The sequence below is a fragment of the Heptranchias perlo genome, chromosome 4 (assembly GCF_035084215.1).
Source record: "Heptranchias perlo isolate sHepPer1 chromosome 4, sHepPer1.hap1, whole genome shotgun sequence".
Classification (NCBI taxonomy): Eukaryota; Metazoa; Chordata; class Chondrichthyes; order Hexanchiformes; family Hexanchidae; genus Heptranchias; species Heptranchias perlo.
Genome location: NC_090328.1, coordinates 30,949,813 through 30,967,647, shown reverse-complemented (window position 1 = coordinate 30,967,647; position 17,835 = coordinate 30,949,813). Strand labels below are relative to the sequence as shown.

The 17,835-nt window shown below is 47.7% G+C and overlaps 1 protein-coding gene across 1 annotated transcript in view; it reads right to left on the bottom strand.

Annotated features, from left to right (window-relative positions):
• Window positions 1–6,429: 6,429 nt before the first annotated feature.
• The window catches only part of LOC137320458 (ankyrin repeat domain-containing protein 31-like), a 34,531-nt gene continuing 23,125 nt past the window's right edge, over window positions 6,430–17,835 (bottom strand). Inside the window, exon 4 of the mRNA XM_067982159.1 lies at window positions 6,430–7,452. Within this exon, the coding sequence (XP_067838260.1) occupies window positions 7,438–7,452 (15 nt within the window). The 3' untranslated portion in view covers window positions 6,430–7,437. The remainder of the gene's footprint in view (window positions 7,453–17,835) is intronic.

The window sequence follows — 17,835 nt, the reverse complement described above, 5'->3', positions numbered from 1 at the left end:
GAATAAGGTGGATGAACTGAAGGTGTTGATAAACACATGGGAGTATGATATTGTTGCTGTCACAGAGACATGGTTGAGGGAGGGGCAAGACTGGCAGCTCAATATTCCAGGGTACAGAATCTTCAGGCGAGACAGAGGGGGAGGTATAAGAGGAGGGGGGGGGGGGTCGCAATATTAATTAAAGAATCAATTACTGCCATAAGGAGGGATGATATATTAGCAGGTTCCTCTAATGAGGCCATATGGGTGGAGCTTAGAAACAAAAAGGGGGCAAGCACTTTGATGGGAGTGTACTATAGGCCCCCAAACAGTCAGGGGGAGATAGAGGAACAGATATGTAGGCAAATCTCAGAAAATTGTGCAAATAATAGGGTAATAATAGTGGGGGATTTCAACTTCCCCAATATTAACTGGGATACTCAGAGTGTAAAAGGCTTAGAGGGTACAAAATTCTTAACGTGCATCCAGGAGAGCTTTTTGAGCCAGCATGTAGAAAGTCGTACAAGAGAGGGGGTAGTACTGGACCTAATTCTAGGGAATGTGGCCGGCCAAGTGGAAGAAGTGCTAGTAGGTGAGCACTTTGGTGACAGTGACCATAATTCGGTGAGATTTAAGGTGGTCATGGAAAAGGACAGGGAGGGGTCGGAAATAAAGGTTCTAAATTGGGGGAAGGCCGATTTTAATAGGATAAGGCAGGATCTAGCCAAAATGGACTGGGATCAGCTGCTTGTAGGAAAATCCGCATCGGAGCAATGGGAGTCTTTCAGAAGGGAGATTGAGACCATACAATGGCAACATGTTCCCGTAAAGGTCAAGGGTGGTTCCAAGAACTCCAGGGAACCTTGGATGTCAGGGGATATACGAGAATGGATTAGGAAAAAAAGGAGGGCTTTTGGCAGATACAAAAGGCTAAAGACGGAGGAAGCCCTAGAGGAGTACAAAAAGTGCAGGGGGATACTTAAAAAAGAAATTAGGAGATCAAGGAGGGGCCATGAAATAACACTGGCGAGCAAAATAAAGGAAAATCCTAAGATGTTTTATAAGTATATTAAGGGTAAGAGGATAACTAGGGAAAAAATAGGGCCCATTAAGGACAAAAATGGCAATCTGTGTGTGGAGCCGGCAGATGTAGGAGGGGTTCTAAATGAATTTTTTGCATCTGTTTTCACTATGGAGAAGGACGATGTAGACATAGAAATACGGCAGGGGGACTGTGATATACTCGAACATATTAACATCGAGCGGGAGGAGGTATTGGCGGTTTTAGCAGGCCTAAACATGGATAAATCCCCAGGCCCGGACGAAATGTATCCCAGGCTACTGTGTGAGGCAAAGGAGGAGATTGCGGGGGCTCTAACACATATATTCAGAATCTCTCTGGCCACAGGGGATGTGCCAGAGGACTGGAGAACCGCTAATGTAGTACCATTATTCAAGAAGGGGAGTAGGGAAAAACCGGGGAACTACAGGCCAGTGAGCCTAACATCAGTGGTAGGAAAATTATTGGAAAAAATTCTGAAGAACAAAATTAGTCTCCACTTGGAGAAGCAAGGATTAATCAGGAATAGTCAACATGGCTTTGTCAAGGGAAGATCATGTCTGACTAATTTGATTGAATTTTTTGAAGGGGTGACTAGGCGTGTGGATGAGGGTAACGCAGTGGATGTGGTATACATGGATTTCAGTAAGGCCTTCGATAAAGTCCCGCACAGGAGACTGGTCAAGAAGGTACGAGCCCATGGAATCCAGGGTGCCTTGGCACTTTGGATACAAAACTGGTTTAGTGGCAGAAGGCAGAGGGTGATGGTCGAAGGTTGTTTTTGTGACTGGAGGCCTGTGGCCAGTGGGGTACCGCAGGGATCGGTGCTGGGTCCCTTGCTGTTTGTGGTCTACATTAACGACTTGGATATGAATGTAAAAGGTATGATCAGTAAGTTTGCTGATGATACAAAAATTGGTAGGGTGGTAAATAGCGAGGAGGATAGCCTCAGTCTGCAGGACGATATAGATGGGTTGGTCAGATGGGCGGAACAGTGGCAAATGGAATTTAACCCGGAAAAGTGCGAGGTGATGCACTTTGGAGGGACTAACAAGGCAAGGGAATACACAATGAATGGGAGGACCCTAGGCAAGACAGAGGGTCAAAGGGATCTTGGTGTGCAAGTTCACAGATCCCTGAAGGCGGCGGAACAGGTAGATAAGGTGGTAAAGAAGGCATATGGGATACTTGCCTTTATTAGCCGAGGCATAGAATATAAGAGCAGGGAGGTTATGATGGAGCTGTATAAAACACTGGTTAGGCCACAGCTGGAGCTGTATAAAACACTGGTCGCCACACTACAGGAAGGATGTGATCGCTTTGGAGAGGGTGCAGAGGAGATTCACCAGGATGTTACCAGGGCTGGAGCGCTTCAGCTATGATGAGAGACTGGGAAGATTGGCTTTGTTTTCCTTGGAGCAGAGGAGGCTGAGGGGGGACATGATTGAGGTGTACAAAATTATGAGGGGCACAGATAGGATGGATACTAAGGAGCTTTTTCCCTTCGTTGAGGGTTCTATAACAAGGGGGCATAGATTCAAGGTAAAAGGCGGGAGGTTTAGAGGGGATTTGAGAAAGAACTTTTTCACCCAGAGGGTGGTTGGAGTCTGGAACTCACTGCCTGAAGGGGTTGTGGAGGCAGGAACCCTCACAGCATTCAAGAAGCATTTGGATGAGCACTTGAAATGCCATAGCATACAAGGCTACGGACCAAATGCTGGAATATGGGATTAGATTAGACAGGGCTTGATGGCCGGCGCGGACACGATGGGCCGAAGGGCCTCTATCCGTGCTGTATAACTCTATGACTCTAACTTGGCCTCAAAATTCCATTGTTTAGTAGTGATCCAAATGCAGTATCAGACCTCCATGTGGGGGAAACAATGTTACCATTATCTAACAACGGCTACATCCTAACGCCGCAGGATTTATGTAAATAGAAATATGCAGAATGCAGGTACTGGTAATGGAATTAATTGGCGTTGAGTTATCCTGGGTATCCTTATGCTGAAGGGGGTGGTGGTAGGCAAGGGAATGGTAGGAAGTGCACAGTATAATGTCCTGGGCATCCATGGGAAGGTGGAGAGAAATTAAAAGAATGCATGGGGTAGGAGGTAAAAGATTTTGCTACTACTAGTTGGTATCGCATAGGTATGAGGTGACATTGCAGCCATCTTACAGGGACTGAGGTGGGGGGGGGGGTGGTGGGAAGAAGGGTACTGAAACTGAGGAGGGATGAGGCTGAAAGGTCCTCGAATAAACCCGGGGGTGAGGGGGTGAAAGTTGGCAGAATGAACTGAGAGAGAGATGAAAGGTCCCAACATGAACTAAGAGTAGAAAGTGCCATCCTGAACTGAGATGATGGATGTGAAAGGTATTAGTTAAGAGGAGGGAGGGAGAGAGGAAGGAAAGTCCCCGTTTGATCTTACCAGCAAAGAAGCATTATCAGCTAAGGCTTCTCCTCCCACTGCAAACAGCTCTATCCTTGGCCCTATCCTTTTCTTTGTTTAAATGCCTCCTCCAATTTTCCTCACCTCCTGCTCACAAGCCCCTGTGGAGAGATACCTATCCTCCATCATCTCCAGGGATAGTGGCTGAGGTAGAAGCTAGGTCAACATTCAAGATTAGATCGGATCGGTGGATGATAGAAAGGAGGATGAAGGGATATGGGGACAAGGGGGGTAAATGTGATCAGGGCTATTTGCTCACGTGATGGGTAAACGCAGACATGGACTGATATACGTTTTTATATGTTTCTACATATCAGGTACCTCCTTGCAGCTGCATGGCTGAGATCAGGACTCAATAACATGAGTATGAAAACTATATCCTCTCTGTCACAAGCAGCATATTGATGCTCCAGCATGCTGTGCAACCATGTTTTTTAAATTCCTTAGCACAGAAGTCTATGTATCCTTTACAGATTCGGTGGTAGGTGGCTTAAATGCCAATCAAATTCACAGGAAATTATACTCCCCTACCACTGAATTACCCATTGAGAGGCATTAATAGCAACTATGTTTGGCTTGTGTGGGTCTGGGGAGGGGGGCGGGGGGGCTGAGGCAACCCAAAGATGGAGACAGACTGCAGGTAGGATTTCCTTTATCGACCCTAGCATGATTTTGGGCCATCTAGCTCTCCAGCAGCAGCCAGAATGTCCTAAAGCTGGCAGCCAGGAATGCAGCTGTGCTCCTGTTTCCACCCTCCATTCCCACAGCAAGGCTCTGCCAGGGGGCAGACCTGTGCAGGAGTTGGGTGGGGGATACCCAGGCTATGTTAACAGCCCCAGGCAATAAATTGGGGCGATCCCAATCTTTTGAGTCATAGTGTAATTTGGTACGCTGCACCTTTCTGGTGCCTAATTGTGTCTGATCCCCATAAAGCTCTCAGAATTGCTGACAAGGTCATCAGATGGATATTCTGCAACGCAAAATTTAAAATAATTCAAACTTAGTTATTGTTTAACAAAACACAACAACATACAACCAGTGACTATTTTGAAAATAAATTTGACCTCTTAAGTATCATATATAATCCTACCTCAGTAAAGACTCTGATTGTGTTGTCTCATCATAAGCCTACAGAAAGACAGAGTACATAAAAAGGTTACTGAGACCCGAATCAAAGGGAGGAATTTTAACCCCTCCACGACAGGCAGATTAGTGGCAGGTTAAAATTTCAAAGATGGGAAACCCGATACCAACCCACCTCCAACAGTTTTAACGGAGGCGGGTTTAGGTGCAGCCGAGTAACCTGCTCGCGAGAGGCAGGTCCGTCATTATAATATGTTAATCAGGGTTCTTCCATAAGATTTTGGCAGCGAATTGAAATTAACGGGACTTGGGAAAGTCGGCTGTAAAACGGAGGCGAGATTGAGCAGCACTTCATGGGATGGTTAAAGATCAGGTGTGCCGCTATGAATAAAGGCTCAGTGCTCACAGTTGCTTTCTCAGTTCCCTCTGGTAAACGGTTTGCTAAGAGTTCTTGCGGTGACACACATACTAATATAGTTTGGAGATATTCACACAGAACATCAGGATGGATGGCTGCTTTAGATTGGACCTTGGACGAGGAAGACAATCACCAGCCACAGCAGCAAGGTCGTGTTGTGGTGAGAGCTGCAGGTGGACAACACAGGAGGAGACCAACACAGGGGCCGAATTCGCAGGAAGTACTACTCACCTAAAAGGGTGTACAGGGGCTCAACTTCCTTGACCTCTCTGAACAGCAGTGCTTCCAGAGGCTCAGGTTGACACATCAGGTGATCGCAGACATCTGCAGCCTCCTAGAAGAAGAGCTGCTCCCTGCTGGACCTGGTGGCCACGCATTATCAGTCACTGTGAAAGTCACCACTGCCCTTAATTTTTTTGCCTCTGGCTCCTTCCAGGGCGCCACTGAAGACATATCGAGGGTCTCCCAGTCAGCTGCACATAAATGCATACGGCAGGTTGTTTGCCAGGGCTGCCATTTATGTTAACTTCCCCTGTGACGACAAGATCCAGAATGAACAGGCACTTGGATTAGAATCTCTGGCTGGCTTCCCACAGGTACAGGGTGCCACTGATTGCACACACATGGCAATCCGAGCATCACAAGATCAACCAGGAGTATTCCTCAACTGCAAGGGATGTTATTCCATCAATGTGCAGCTGGTGTGCAACGACAAGAAAAAGTTCATGCAGGTGTGTGCCAGATTCCCTGGGAGCTGCCATGATGCTTTCACCCTGCAGCAGTCCAACTTACCCAACCTCTTCATGCCTGGAAGCAGACGTAAGGGGTGGCTGCTAGGAGACAAAGGATATCCCCTTCAAACTTGGCTGATGACAACTCTGAGGAACCCCACCAACAAACCCCAAGAGTGGTACAACGACAGCCATACGACCAGCAGATGTGTCATCGAGCAAGCCATCGGCATGCTCAAGATGCGCTTCAGGTGCCTGGACAGGTCTGGAGGTGCCCTTCAGTACTCACCAGCAAGGGTCTCTATAATGATCGTGGTGTGGTGGGTTCTGCACAACAGCGAGGATTAGAGGTGGAGGAGGAACAAGGCAGTCATCACTCATCATCTGATGACGATTCCAATGAACAGGAGGAAGATAAAGATGGGGCTCTCAACGCCAGACCAGCCACTCACAATACTGCTCAGAATGCCAGGGATGCCCTACTAGCTTGAAGGTTCAGTTAGTCACTGACACTGGACCAAAATAACTATCATATCCTCCGGTCCCACCCACCACCCCATTTAAACAAAGCAGTCCTGTGACCAACCATCCACCCATTGCACATCCCCCAATTGGTCCCGTCAATTCATGTCCTCACATTCATCACCGACCAACTGAAAAGATGAGTTGAAAAGGAAGTGGTGCAAATTAATAAATTTTATGTGAGTTTATAACAAAAGGAAACTTAACAACATAACATTTTCACAAACACCCATGGTGAATTACAATGTTTTTCTCTTCCTTTGCCTACCACTCCTACGTGATGCAACTTCTGTGGCTTCATTAGAGGCAATGGCAGGTTGCTCAGATCCCTGCTCTGACTGCTGAGATGCTCTTGGCAGACGACCCCTGGGTGTTGGCGCCCATGAGAGCCCCGCCAAACACTGCTCCACCTGCACCTGTGCAGGGGCACACTCGGCCACCGGGAGATGAGGCAGCATGTCGGTACTGGCTAAGGCTGGGGGTGGGGGGGGGGGCCAACGGGTGAGACGTGTGAGCACTTTGAGTGGAGTTCCCACTTCCATGTTCCCTTTCGTCATCATCCCTCTCCTGGGCCAGCGGCACATCACTCCTACCTCTCTGCTGGGGAGCAGCTTGATGCCTTATAAGGCCACGGATAAGTTATCTATCATGCTGTTTAAGGCAGCAGACATGCTGGCATCCAAAGTCTGCACAACTATGGTCATGATGTGAATGGACTGGTTTGACCGTCACGATTGAAGTCCCACAGAGGCGACCACCCTCTCCATGGCAGACATTCTCGCAATGGCCTGCGACATTAATCCACAAATGCTCGAGTTGCACTCCTCCATCCTCTCTGCTATTGTGGACAGTGTGCGTGGCATATCTGCCAATACTTCACAAATTTGCTGCTGTCCCTCCATCATTCTCCTTTTCAGCCGTGGCCCCCGAGGTTCAGCATCTGTGTCCAGCTGAGCAGAGCTTGTAGAAAAGTGCACCCTCCGACACGGACTCTCCACAGCTGTCCCTGCCACCAATCTCTGCTCGTGCTCACTTGTGAACAGTGACTCATCAAGTGAAAACCCAACTAGCTGTCTAACAGGACCCATCGAAGTGCAAATATTTGCATTGGTAATATGTCCTGGAACGGTGCACCCTCAGAAGGAATCAGGTCCTCTGAGGAATCGTCATCAGGAAAGTCAACGGACTGCTGTTCTACACTTGAAGGCCCTGGAGGAGAGAAGAAATGGATATGAATTAGTACTGGGAATGTAAAAATGTTACCACTCAGCATAATTATGCTTATCAAATTTCCTTCATTGCTGAAATCAAGTCAACATGACTTGTGTGTCAGAGAGATTTAATTCTGTCACCAAGCAGCTAGGAAGTACTAGTCTCTCCATCTTTGATGGTCAGGGATGCAGAGATGCCACTGATTTCCATTGTCTCTTTCTCAGATGATGTCAACTGCACTATCTGTGGTGGGCCACCTCCTGTCTTCTCCCTCATGTTTTGTGCTCATTTTCCCTGCAAAGGGGAAACATCAGACCTATGAGTGACTGTAAGGTAAGTGTAGACACAAATGCCCCACAAAGATCTGAAAAAGGTTCATTACTTGCCTTTGGTGTAATAATAATCATTCTTCGAATGAAGGCACATATTATACGTAAGCTCCTTAAACCAACCAGGAAAATTACTGGCCACTTATTTCTTAGAGTCTTTTGGGAAAGAATGGTATGATGTTCTGTTTCTGCATTATATGAGTTGCAAATGAGTGATCAAAGTGATAACCTCCAATTTTTCCTCCCTCTTTTTGGAGAGCCATGTGTTTACTCAATTTCTAACAACAAAAATAAGATTGGCAACTTACCATTTGAGGAATTACAGTCACAAATTTGCCCTAATACTCTGTAGCTAACTTAACTTCACCAACTTAAAAGAGTAAGTGTCCCAGTTATGCCAGGGAGTTCTTTTTCTTCCTAGAGTCTAACCACCTCCCCTTAACATTCAATGGCATTACCATCGCCAAATCCCCCACCATCAACATCCTGGGGGTCACCATTGACCAGAAACTTAACTCGACCAGCCATATAAATACTGTGGCTACAACAGCAGGTCAGAGGCTGGGTATTCTGCGACAAGTGACTCACCTCCTGCCTCCCCAAAACCTTTCTACCATCTACAAGGCACAAGTCAGGAGTGTGATGGAATACTCTCCACTTGCCTGGATGAGTGCAGCTCCAACAACACTCAAGAAGCTCGATACCATCCAGGACAAAGCACCCCATCCACCACCCTAAACATTCACTCCCTTCACCACCGGCGCACAGCGGCTGCAGTGTTCTACCATCCACAGGATGCACTGCAGCAACTCGCCAAGGCTTCTTTGACAGCACCTCCCAAACCCGCGACCTCTACCACCTAACAGAAGTGTTAGTGAGGGATCACTTTGGGACCAGTGATCATAATTCCATTAGTTTTAAGATAGCTATGGAGAAGGATAGGTCTGGCCCAAAAGTTAAAATTCTAAATTGGGGTAAGGCCAATTTTGATGGTATTAGACAGGAACTTTCAGAAGTTGATTGGGAGAGTCTGTTGGCAGGCAAAGGGACGTCTGGTAAGTGGGAGGCTTTCAAAAGTGTGTTAACCAGGGTTCAGTGTAAGCACATTCCTTATAAAGTGAAGGGCAAGGCTGGTAGAAGTAGGGAACCTTGGATGACTCGGGAGATTGAGGCACTAGTCAAAAATAAGAAGGAGGCATATGACATGCATAGGCAGCTGGGATCAAGTGGATCCCTTGAAGAGTATAGAGATTGCCGGAGTAGAGTTAAGAGAGAAATCAGGAGGGCAAAAAGGGGATATGAGATTGCTTTGGCAGATCAGGCAAAGGTGAATCCAAAGAGCTTCTACAAATACATAATGGGCAAAAGGGTAACTAGGGAGAGAGTAGGGCCTCTTAAGGATCAACAAGGTCATCTATGTGCGGAACCACAAGAGATGGGTGAGATCCTGAATGAATATTTCACATCGGTATTTACGGTTGAGAAAGGCATGGATGTTAGGGAACTTGGGGAAATAAATAGTGATGTCTTGAGGAGTGTACATATTACAGAGAGGGAGGTGCTGGAAGTCTTAACGCGCATCAAGGTAGATAAATCTCCGGGACCTGATGAAATGTATCCCAGGACGTTATGGGAGGTTAGGGAGGAAATTGCGGGTCCCCTAGCAGAGATATTTGAATCATCCACCGCTACAGGTGAGGTGCCTGAAGATTGGAGGGTAGCAAATGTTGTGCCTTTGTTTAAGAAGGGCGGCAGGGAAAAGCCTGGGAACTACAGACCAGTGAGCCTGACATCTGTAGTGGGTAAGTTGTTAGAGGTTATTCTGAGGGACAGAATCTACAGGCATTTGGAGAGGCAGGGACTAATTAGGAACAGTCAGCATGGTTTTGTGAGAGGAAAATCATGTCTCACGAATTTGATTGAGTTTTTTGAAGGGGTAACCAAGAAGATAGATGAGGGCTGTGCAGTAGACGTGGTCTACATGGACTTCAGCAAAGCATTTGACAAGGTACCGCATGGTAGGTTGTTACATAAGGTTAAATCTCATGGGATCCAAGGTGAGGTAGCCAATTGGATACAAAATTGGCTTGACGACAGAAGACAGAGGGTGGTTGTCGAGGGTTGTTTTTCAAACTGGATGCCTGTGTCCAGCGGTGTGCCTCAGGGATCGGTGCTGGGTCCGCTGTTATTTGTTATTTATATTAATGATTTGGATGAGAATTTAGGAGGCATGGTTAGTAAGTTTGCAGATGACACCAAGATTGGTGGCATTGTGGACAGTGAAGAAGGTTATCTAGGATTGCAACGGGATCTTGATAAATTGGGCCAGTGGGCCGATGAATGGCAGATGGAGTTTAATTTAGATAAATGTGAGGTGATGCATTTTGGTAGATCGAATCGGGCCAGGACCTACTCCGTTAATGGTAGGGCGTTGGGGAGAGTTATAGAACAAAGAGATCTAGGAGTACAGATTCATAGCTCCTTGAAAGTGGAGTCACAGGTGGATAGGGTGGTGAAGAAGGCATTCAGCATGCTTGGTTTCATTGGTCAGAACATTGAATGCAGGAGTTGGGATGTCTTGTTGAAGTTGTACAGGGCATTGGTGAGGCCACACTTGGAGTACTGTGTACAGTTCTGGTCACCCTATTATAGAAAGGATATTATTAAACTAGAAAGAGTGCAGAAAAGATTTACTAGGATGCTACCGGGACTTGATGGTTTGACTTACAGGGAGAGGTTAGACAGACTGGGACTTTATTCCCTGGAGAGTAGGAGGTTAAGGGGTGATCTTATAGAAGTCTATAAAATAATGAGGGGCATAGATAAGGTCGATAGTCAAAATCTTTTCCCAAAGGTAGGGGAGTCTATAACGAGGGGGCACAGATTTAAGGTGAGAGGGGAGAGATACAAAAGGATCCAGAGGGGCAATTTTTTCACTCAAAGGGTGGTGAGTGTCTGGAACGAGCTGCCAGAGGCAGTAGTAGAGGCGGGTACAATTTTGTCTTTTAAAAAGCATTTGGACAGTTACATGGGGAAGATGGGTATCGAGGGATATGGGCCAAGTGCAGGCAATTGGGACTAGCTTAGTGGTATAAACTGGGCGACATGGACATGTTGGGCCGAAGGGCCTGTTTCCATGTTGTAACTTCTATGATTCTATGATTCTAGAAGGACAAGAGCAGCAGGCACATGGGAACAGCACCACCTGCACGTTCCCCTCCAAGTCACACACCATCCCGATTTGGAAATATATCGCTGTTCCTTCATCGTCGCTGGGTCAAAATCCTGGAACTCCCTTCCCAACAGCACTGTGGGAGAACCTTCACCACATGGACTGCAGCGGTTCAAGAAGGCGGCTCACCACCACCTTCTCAAGGGCAATTAGGGATGGGCAATAAATGCTGGCCTCGCCAGCGACGCCCACATCCCATGAACGAATAAAAAAAAAGCACAGGAAGGGACAGAAGTGTTAAAAAATTATCAGAGGCTAGCAGGTTCAGGGCGGAGAGCCGTCATAATGGGTGCCCTAACTCATGATTTTTTGTCTGGCGCGAATGTTACTTGCCACTTATGAGCCCAAGCCTGGATATTGTCCAGGTCTTGCTGCATGCGGGCTCGGACTGCTTCATTATTTGAGGGGTTGCGAATGGAACTGAACACTGTGCAATCATCAGCGAACATCCCCATTTCTGACATTAGAAAATGCAGAGAATTTACTCAAATACATTCATGCACAGAAAAGATCAACAAAAAAGCATCACTTTCAGTAAACTTCCTTATATCACTTGATTGTAGAAAATTAATTCTAACTTTACTATTTATAAAGGGAAAAACACTTAAAACAATGGAAAAGAAAAAATGTCTGCTCTAGCAAATGGAACTAGAACAGTTCTAAGAACATAACAACATAAGAAATAGGAGCAGGAGTAGGCCATACGGCCCCTTTAGCAGGTTCTGCCATTCAATAAGATCATGGCTGATCTTTGATCTCAACTCCACTTTCCTGCCCAGTCCCCATATCCCTTGATTCCCCTAAAGTCCAAAAATCTATCTAGCTCAGCCACAAATATACTCAACATCCACAGCCCTCTGGGGTAGAGAATTCCAAAGATTCGCAACCCTCTGAGTGAAGAAATTCCTCCTCATCTCTGTTTTAAATGGCCGACCGCTTATCCTGAGACTAGGCCCCCTATTTCTAGACTCTGCAGCCAGGGGAAACAACATCTCAGTATCTACCCTGTCAAGCCCCCTCAGAATCTTATATGTTTCAAATTAAATCACCTCTCATTCTTCTAAACTCCACAGAGTATAGGCCCATTCTACTCAATCTCTCCTCATAGGACAACCCTCTCATCCCAGCAATCAAGCTACTAAACCTTCATTGCACTGCCTCCAAGGCAACTTTATTGTTCCTTAGATAAGGAGACCAAAACTGTATGCAGGTGAGGTCTCACCAAAACCCTGCACAATTGTAGTAAAACTTCCTTACTCTTGTACTCCAACCCCCTTGCAATAAAGGCCAACATGCCATTTGCCTTCCTGCATGCTAACTTTTTGTGTTTCTTGTACGAGGACATCCAAATCTCTCTGAACACCAACATTTAATAGTTTCTCATCATTTAAAAAAATATTCTGTTTTTCTATTCTTCCTACCAAAGTGAGTAACCTCACATTTCCCTACATTATATTCTATCTGCCACCTTCTTGCCCACTCACTTAACCTTTGCAGACTCTGTGTCCTCCTCATAGCTTACTTTCCCACCTAGCTTTGTATCATCAGCAAACTTGGATACATTACACTCGGTCCGTTCATCTAAGTCATTAATATAGATTGTAAATAGCTGAGGTCCAAGCACCAATTCTTGCGGCACCCCACTAGTTACAGCCTGCCATCCTGAAAATAACCTGATTATCCCTACTCTCTGTTCTCTATCCATGCTAAAATGTTATCCCCAACCCCATGAACCCTTATCTTGAGTCACAACCTTTTATGTGGCACCTTATCGAATGCCTTTTGACAATCCAAATATACTACATCCACTGGTTCCCCTTTATCTACCCTGCTAATTACAGCCTCAAAAAACTCTAATAGATTTGTCCAATACGATTTCCCTTTCATAAAACCATGTTGACTCTGCCTAATCATATTATGATGTTCTAAGTGCCCTGTTACCACTTCCTTAATAATGGATTCCAGCATTTTCCCAACGATTGATGTCGGGCTAACTGGTCTATAGTTCCCAGCTTTCTTCTCTCCCTCCTCTCTTGAATAGTGGAGTTACGTTTGCTACCTTCCAATCCACTGGGGCCGTTCTAGAATCTAGGCCTTATTTAAGTTTAAGACTCTAGTTTCCGACTTAAGTACGTTACTCTCAAACTTAATGTGAAATTCTACCATATTATGATCACTCTTCCCCAAGGGATCCTTTAATGTGAGATTACTAATTAACTCTGTCTCATTACACAGTACAAGATCTAAAATAGTCTGTTCTCTGGTTGGTTCCATGATGTATTGTCCTGTCAATCACTTGGATACCAGCCCTCCAAACAAATTGGGAAGGGACCCATACTGCACTTCACCGTGCCAGCCCGCAGTGCCTGGTCTCCTGCCGTGTCTCTTCAGCATCACATCCTCTGTTATTAAGGCCTCCTGCTGGCCATGTTGAGGAACACGCAGGACATTGTAACAATTTTGCCAACTTTCAAAGCAGAATATGGCAAGGCCCTTCTGTGCAATCCATGCAATGCTGGACCACCCCAATTGCTAGTGATTATGGTGTGGGCATTGTTATATGTGCACCGAGATTGAGTACAGAGATTGAGCAGCTCTGTCATCACCTAGGGCACATTGTGTATTCCTCGCTTCCTCGGTGAAAGCATTCCATTCAACCTTTCCCATCAACCAATGTGGTCACATTGGATTACCTCAATATGAAAGCAACATGCGTATTCCCTGGGAAGTGTGCATTGATAGGCATGATTTTGAGATGACAGCTGTACACTGGAATTTGAATGAGTAGAACATGCAAGGCTCAGGATTTCAAACAAACGCACGAGTGTTTGTGTGTCTTCAGTTGATTGTGTCCTGCACTATGGGAGAGTAGACCACCTGATAAAAAGCGAAACAGGATTTGTTTTTCCTACTGGTGGTCCACGCTGAGCTGTATGACCTGGTGTTCCTTCCAGTAGAAGACCTCTTCATGGCCTGAATGCAGAAGTTCACTGCACAGCGGTTAATTTCACTCAAGGCTCTTGTGCCTGTAAAGTACCAGCGTCAGAGGTCAGAAGAGCTATCATCTTGACTTGCACCCACAGTGGTGTTCTTGCTGCTCTTGGCTACAGATCATTCTCAAACCAAGCAGCACAAGGTCTGCTTTTTTGCTCAGCCTAAATCTAATCAAAATAATACTCCTTGCATAGACAAATGTCTCAGAACACTTTAAAAAGATTAATGGACAAACAGAAACAGAAGAAATTTATGTGCGGTGACCAAAATAGTATTTTTAGGAGCCTTTTGGAGAGAGAAGCAAAGCAAAGTGTTTTTGGGAGAGAAATGTAATGGGCAAATAGGTAATGGCTGAAAGATCCGCCTCCACCGGTGGGGTAGATAGACTGGAAAATAAGGACTAAAGACCAGATGATATACGTTGAGGTGGATGACTGCAGAATATTTAGTGAGGCCATGCAGGCTTTTGGATGAGAACAAGGATTTCTGAAATCAATTCACTGTGGCACAGACAGCCAATAGTGCTTAGCCAGGACAGGCCACAAGTGTGCAGTACTTTGTGTGGAAAAGACTTTGGGCTACAAAGTTCTCGATTAGCTGAAGGTAGTGAAGAGTTTTGTTATTTAAAAACATAAGAAATAGGAGCAGGAGTAGGCCATATGACCCCTCGGGTCTGCTCCGTCATTCAATAAGATCATGGCTGATCTTCGACCTCAACTCCACTTTCCCACCCGATCCCCAGATCCCTTGATTCCCTTAGACACCAAAAATCCATCAGTCTCACTCTTAAATATACTCAACGACTGAGCATCCACAGCCCTCTGGGGTAAAGAATTCCAAATATTCCTCCTCATCTCAGTTCTAAATGTCCGACCTTTTATCCTGAGACTATGGGCCCGATTTTACCAGGGGTGCGGGTTCCCGGCGGGTAGGCCAGCGAGCGCGTTGAAAACGCGCCCGGTGAAATTAGTGGGTTGCCCGCGCGATCGTAGCAGGCAACACACTAATTGGAGCCACTTACCTGCTCCCCGGGCTCCCCGCTGCTGATCTGCGTGTCGAGCGGGCTGCGCATGCGCAGTAAGATCTGTCAGCTGGAGGTGCTCTATTTAAAGGGGCAGTCCTCCGCTGACAGATGCTGCCACAAACAGAAAAAATTACAGCATGGAGCAGCCCAGGGGGAAGGCTGCTCCCAGTTTAATGATGCCTCACCCCAGGTATCATTAGATGGGGTGAGGAGGAGGGCGAGGACAGAGATCTTCCCCCCGACGGGCGGGAGGAAGCAGCCTGCCTCTGCCACCAAGAAGGCCTGGCTCGAGGTGGCAGAGGGGGTCATCTGCGCCACCAACATATCGCCCACCTGCATACAGTGCAGGAGGCGCACCAATGGCCTCAGTAGGTCAGCCACAGTGAGAACACGTAGTCTTTCCCCTACACTCCGTCTGCCACAACACTGCCCCCACCCCACATCTCCTTCGGCACTGCCAACACTACTCTGTCACATGACCCCTCATACCCACTCAAACCTCATCCTCATCTTACCTGCACCTACTCACCTCGCGAGTACTCACCCCGCCACTACCACGCAACCCAATCCTCATACAATCTCATGGCTCTATCCCATACTCACCCTCTCGTGCATCTCTCACGGCCAGCCTCACTCAACCTGCCACCACCTGTGCTGCAGCCACAGGGCATGCATCACATATGTGCAGTAGGCAGCGTAAGGCAAACGTGTCGTGAGCATGAAGGGGATGCACAAGGGTGTTTGAGGGTTTGTCATGGTTCTTACTTCTATTGAATTAAAGAACAACTCACATCACACATTATATTGGCTCCACTACTGCCATGTCTTCGCGAATCCTGTCCGGTTTGTGCAATAATGCCCGCTCCTGGGTATCCCTATGAGGACCCACCACTGATGCCACCCAGTGTGTCACTGCAGAGTGGGTGTAGGTGTATTTGCAGGGCTCATCTGCGCAGACGACTGAGAGACACCGGGGAACGAAACCCAGGGGGCGTCGGCCCAAAGCATCTACCAGGTCAGGGCATGAACAGGAGCAACCTGCCACCACCTCTGCTGGAGCCACAGGGGTAGCACCACATAGGGGTACCAGGAAACGAAAACCCAAAGTTCCGTGAGCACACAGGGATTGCACCAGGGTGTTTGTCTATTTGTTATCTTTTTATTTCCAGTCTTTGAATGGCAACACGAAATAAAGTCACTTTTTCTCACCAATGCTGCCACCTCTTGTCCATAATTCTCCGGCTTGTGCAATATGTCCCTTCCATGCGCCTCATCATGACGACGACCACCCCGTCCCACCCATTGGGCATAATACAGTGGGTGCAGGTGTACAGGCACCACTCTTCTGTGGAGGGAGCCTGTATGGACCCTCGTCTGTGCACGTTATGACATGTGAACGCCTCACACAGTGTGATGTTAGGAGAACCGTTGGCATATGAGTGCCTCCCTGGCCTGACGAGCACGCAGGTGAGCCGGTGTTCGGGCCATGGGTCGTTCCTCCTCCTCTCGCTCGTACTCCTCCTCTTCCTCCTCCTCCTCCTCCTCCTCCTCCTCCTCATTGTCGTCCTCAATGTGGGTGGCGGGGGTGCATGGGGCCTCCTCCAGCGGCACCCCTCTCTATAGTGCCATGTTGTGCAGGGCACAGCAAACAACTATAATTCGTCCCACTCGGAGTGGCATGTATTGGAGCGCTCCCCTGGAATGATCAAGGCACCTGAAGCGCATCTTGAGCAGCCCTATAGCCTGCTCAATTGTAGACCTGGTAGCAATGTGGCTGTCATTATATCGACGCTGCGGCTCGGTAATGGGGTTCCTCAGGTGTCATAAGCCACGTGTACAGGGGATATCCCTGGTCGCCGAGGAGCCAGCCGTTGCCGATGTTGGGTGCGTGGAAGAGGGGCGGGACGGTGGACTCCCTGAGGACGAAGGCATCGTGGCAGCTGCCAGGGTATCTGGCGCACACGTGTAGGAATCTCTGGCGGTGGTCACAAATGAGCTGGGCATTCATGGAGTGATACCCTTTCCTGTTGATGAACAGCCCTGGCTCATGTGGAGGTGCCCGTATTGCTATGTGGGTGCAATCGATTACACCCTGCACCCGTGGGAAGCCAGCCACATCATGGAATCCAACCGCCCTCTCCGTCTGGCTGCGCTCATCCATGGCGAAGTTGATGTAGGTCGAGGCCCTGCGGAACAACCCATCGGTGACCTGCCTTATGCACTTGTGTGCAGACGACTGAGACACCCCGGTGATGTCCCCCGTGGCAGGATCCGGAGGCGAAGAAGTTGAGGGCAGTGGTGACTTTGACAGTGACGGGTAAGAAGATGCTGCTTGGTCCATCCGGGAGCAGCTCGTCATTAAGGAGGCTGCAGATGTCGGCGACAACCTGGCGAGTGACTCTGAGCCTACGTATGCACTGCTGCTCAGAGAGGTCCATGAAGCTGAGCCTCTGTCTGTAGACCCTGTGCGGAGGGTAGTGCCTCCTGCGACGCATCTCTCTCTGCGGTTGCCCTCCATCCTGCTGTGCAGGTAGATGTGCCACAGCATCGTGTTGTGGGGATGCACGTCTCTGAGGCGGACGGCGTGGACTGCGAGGCTGGTCATGCTGTTCGTCCTCCGAGGATGTCAACGCAGCACCCATCTGGCAGGTGTAGGTCTGCGGGGTTGTGCACGGTAGAAAAGTGTGTCCTCGCACAGGGGTTGCCCTTCCACGCCGGTGAATCTTCTTGCTTGGAGGAGGGTGGTGGAGGGCAGGCGTTGCCCAATGTTACGGAGTGTCCTCCTGCGTTGGTGAAGGCTC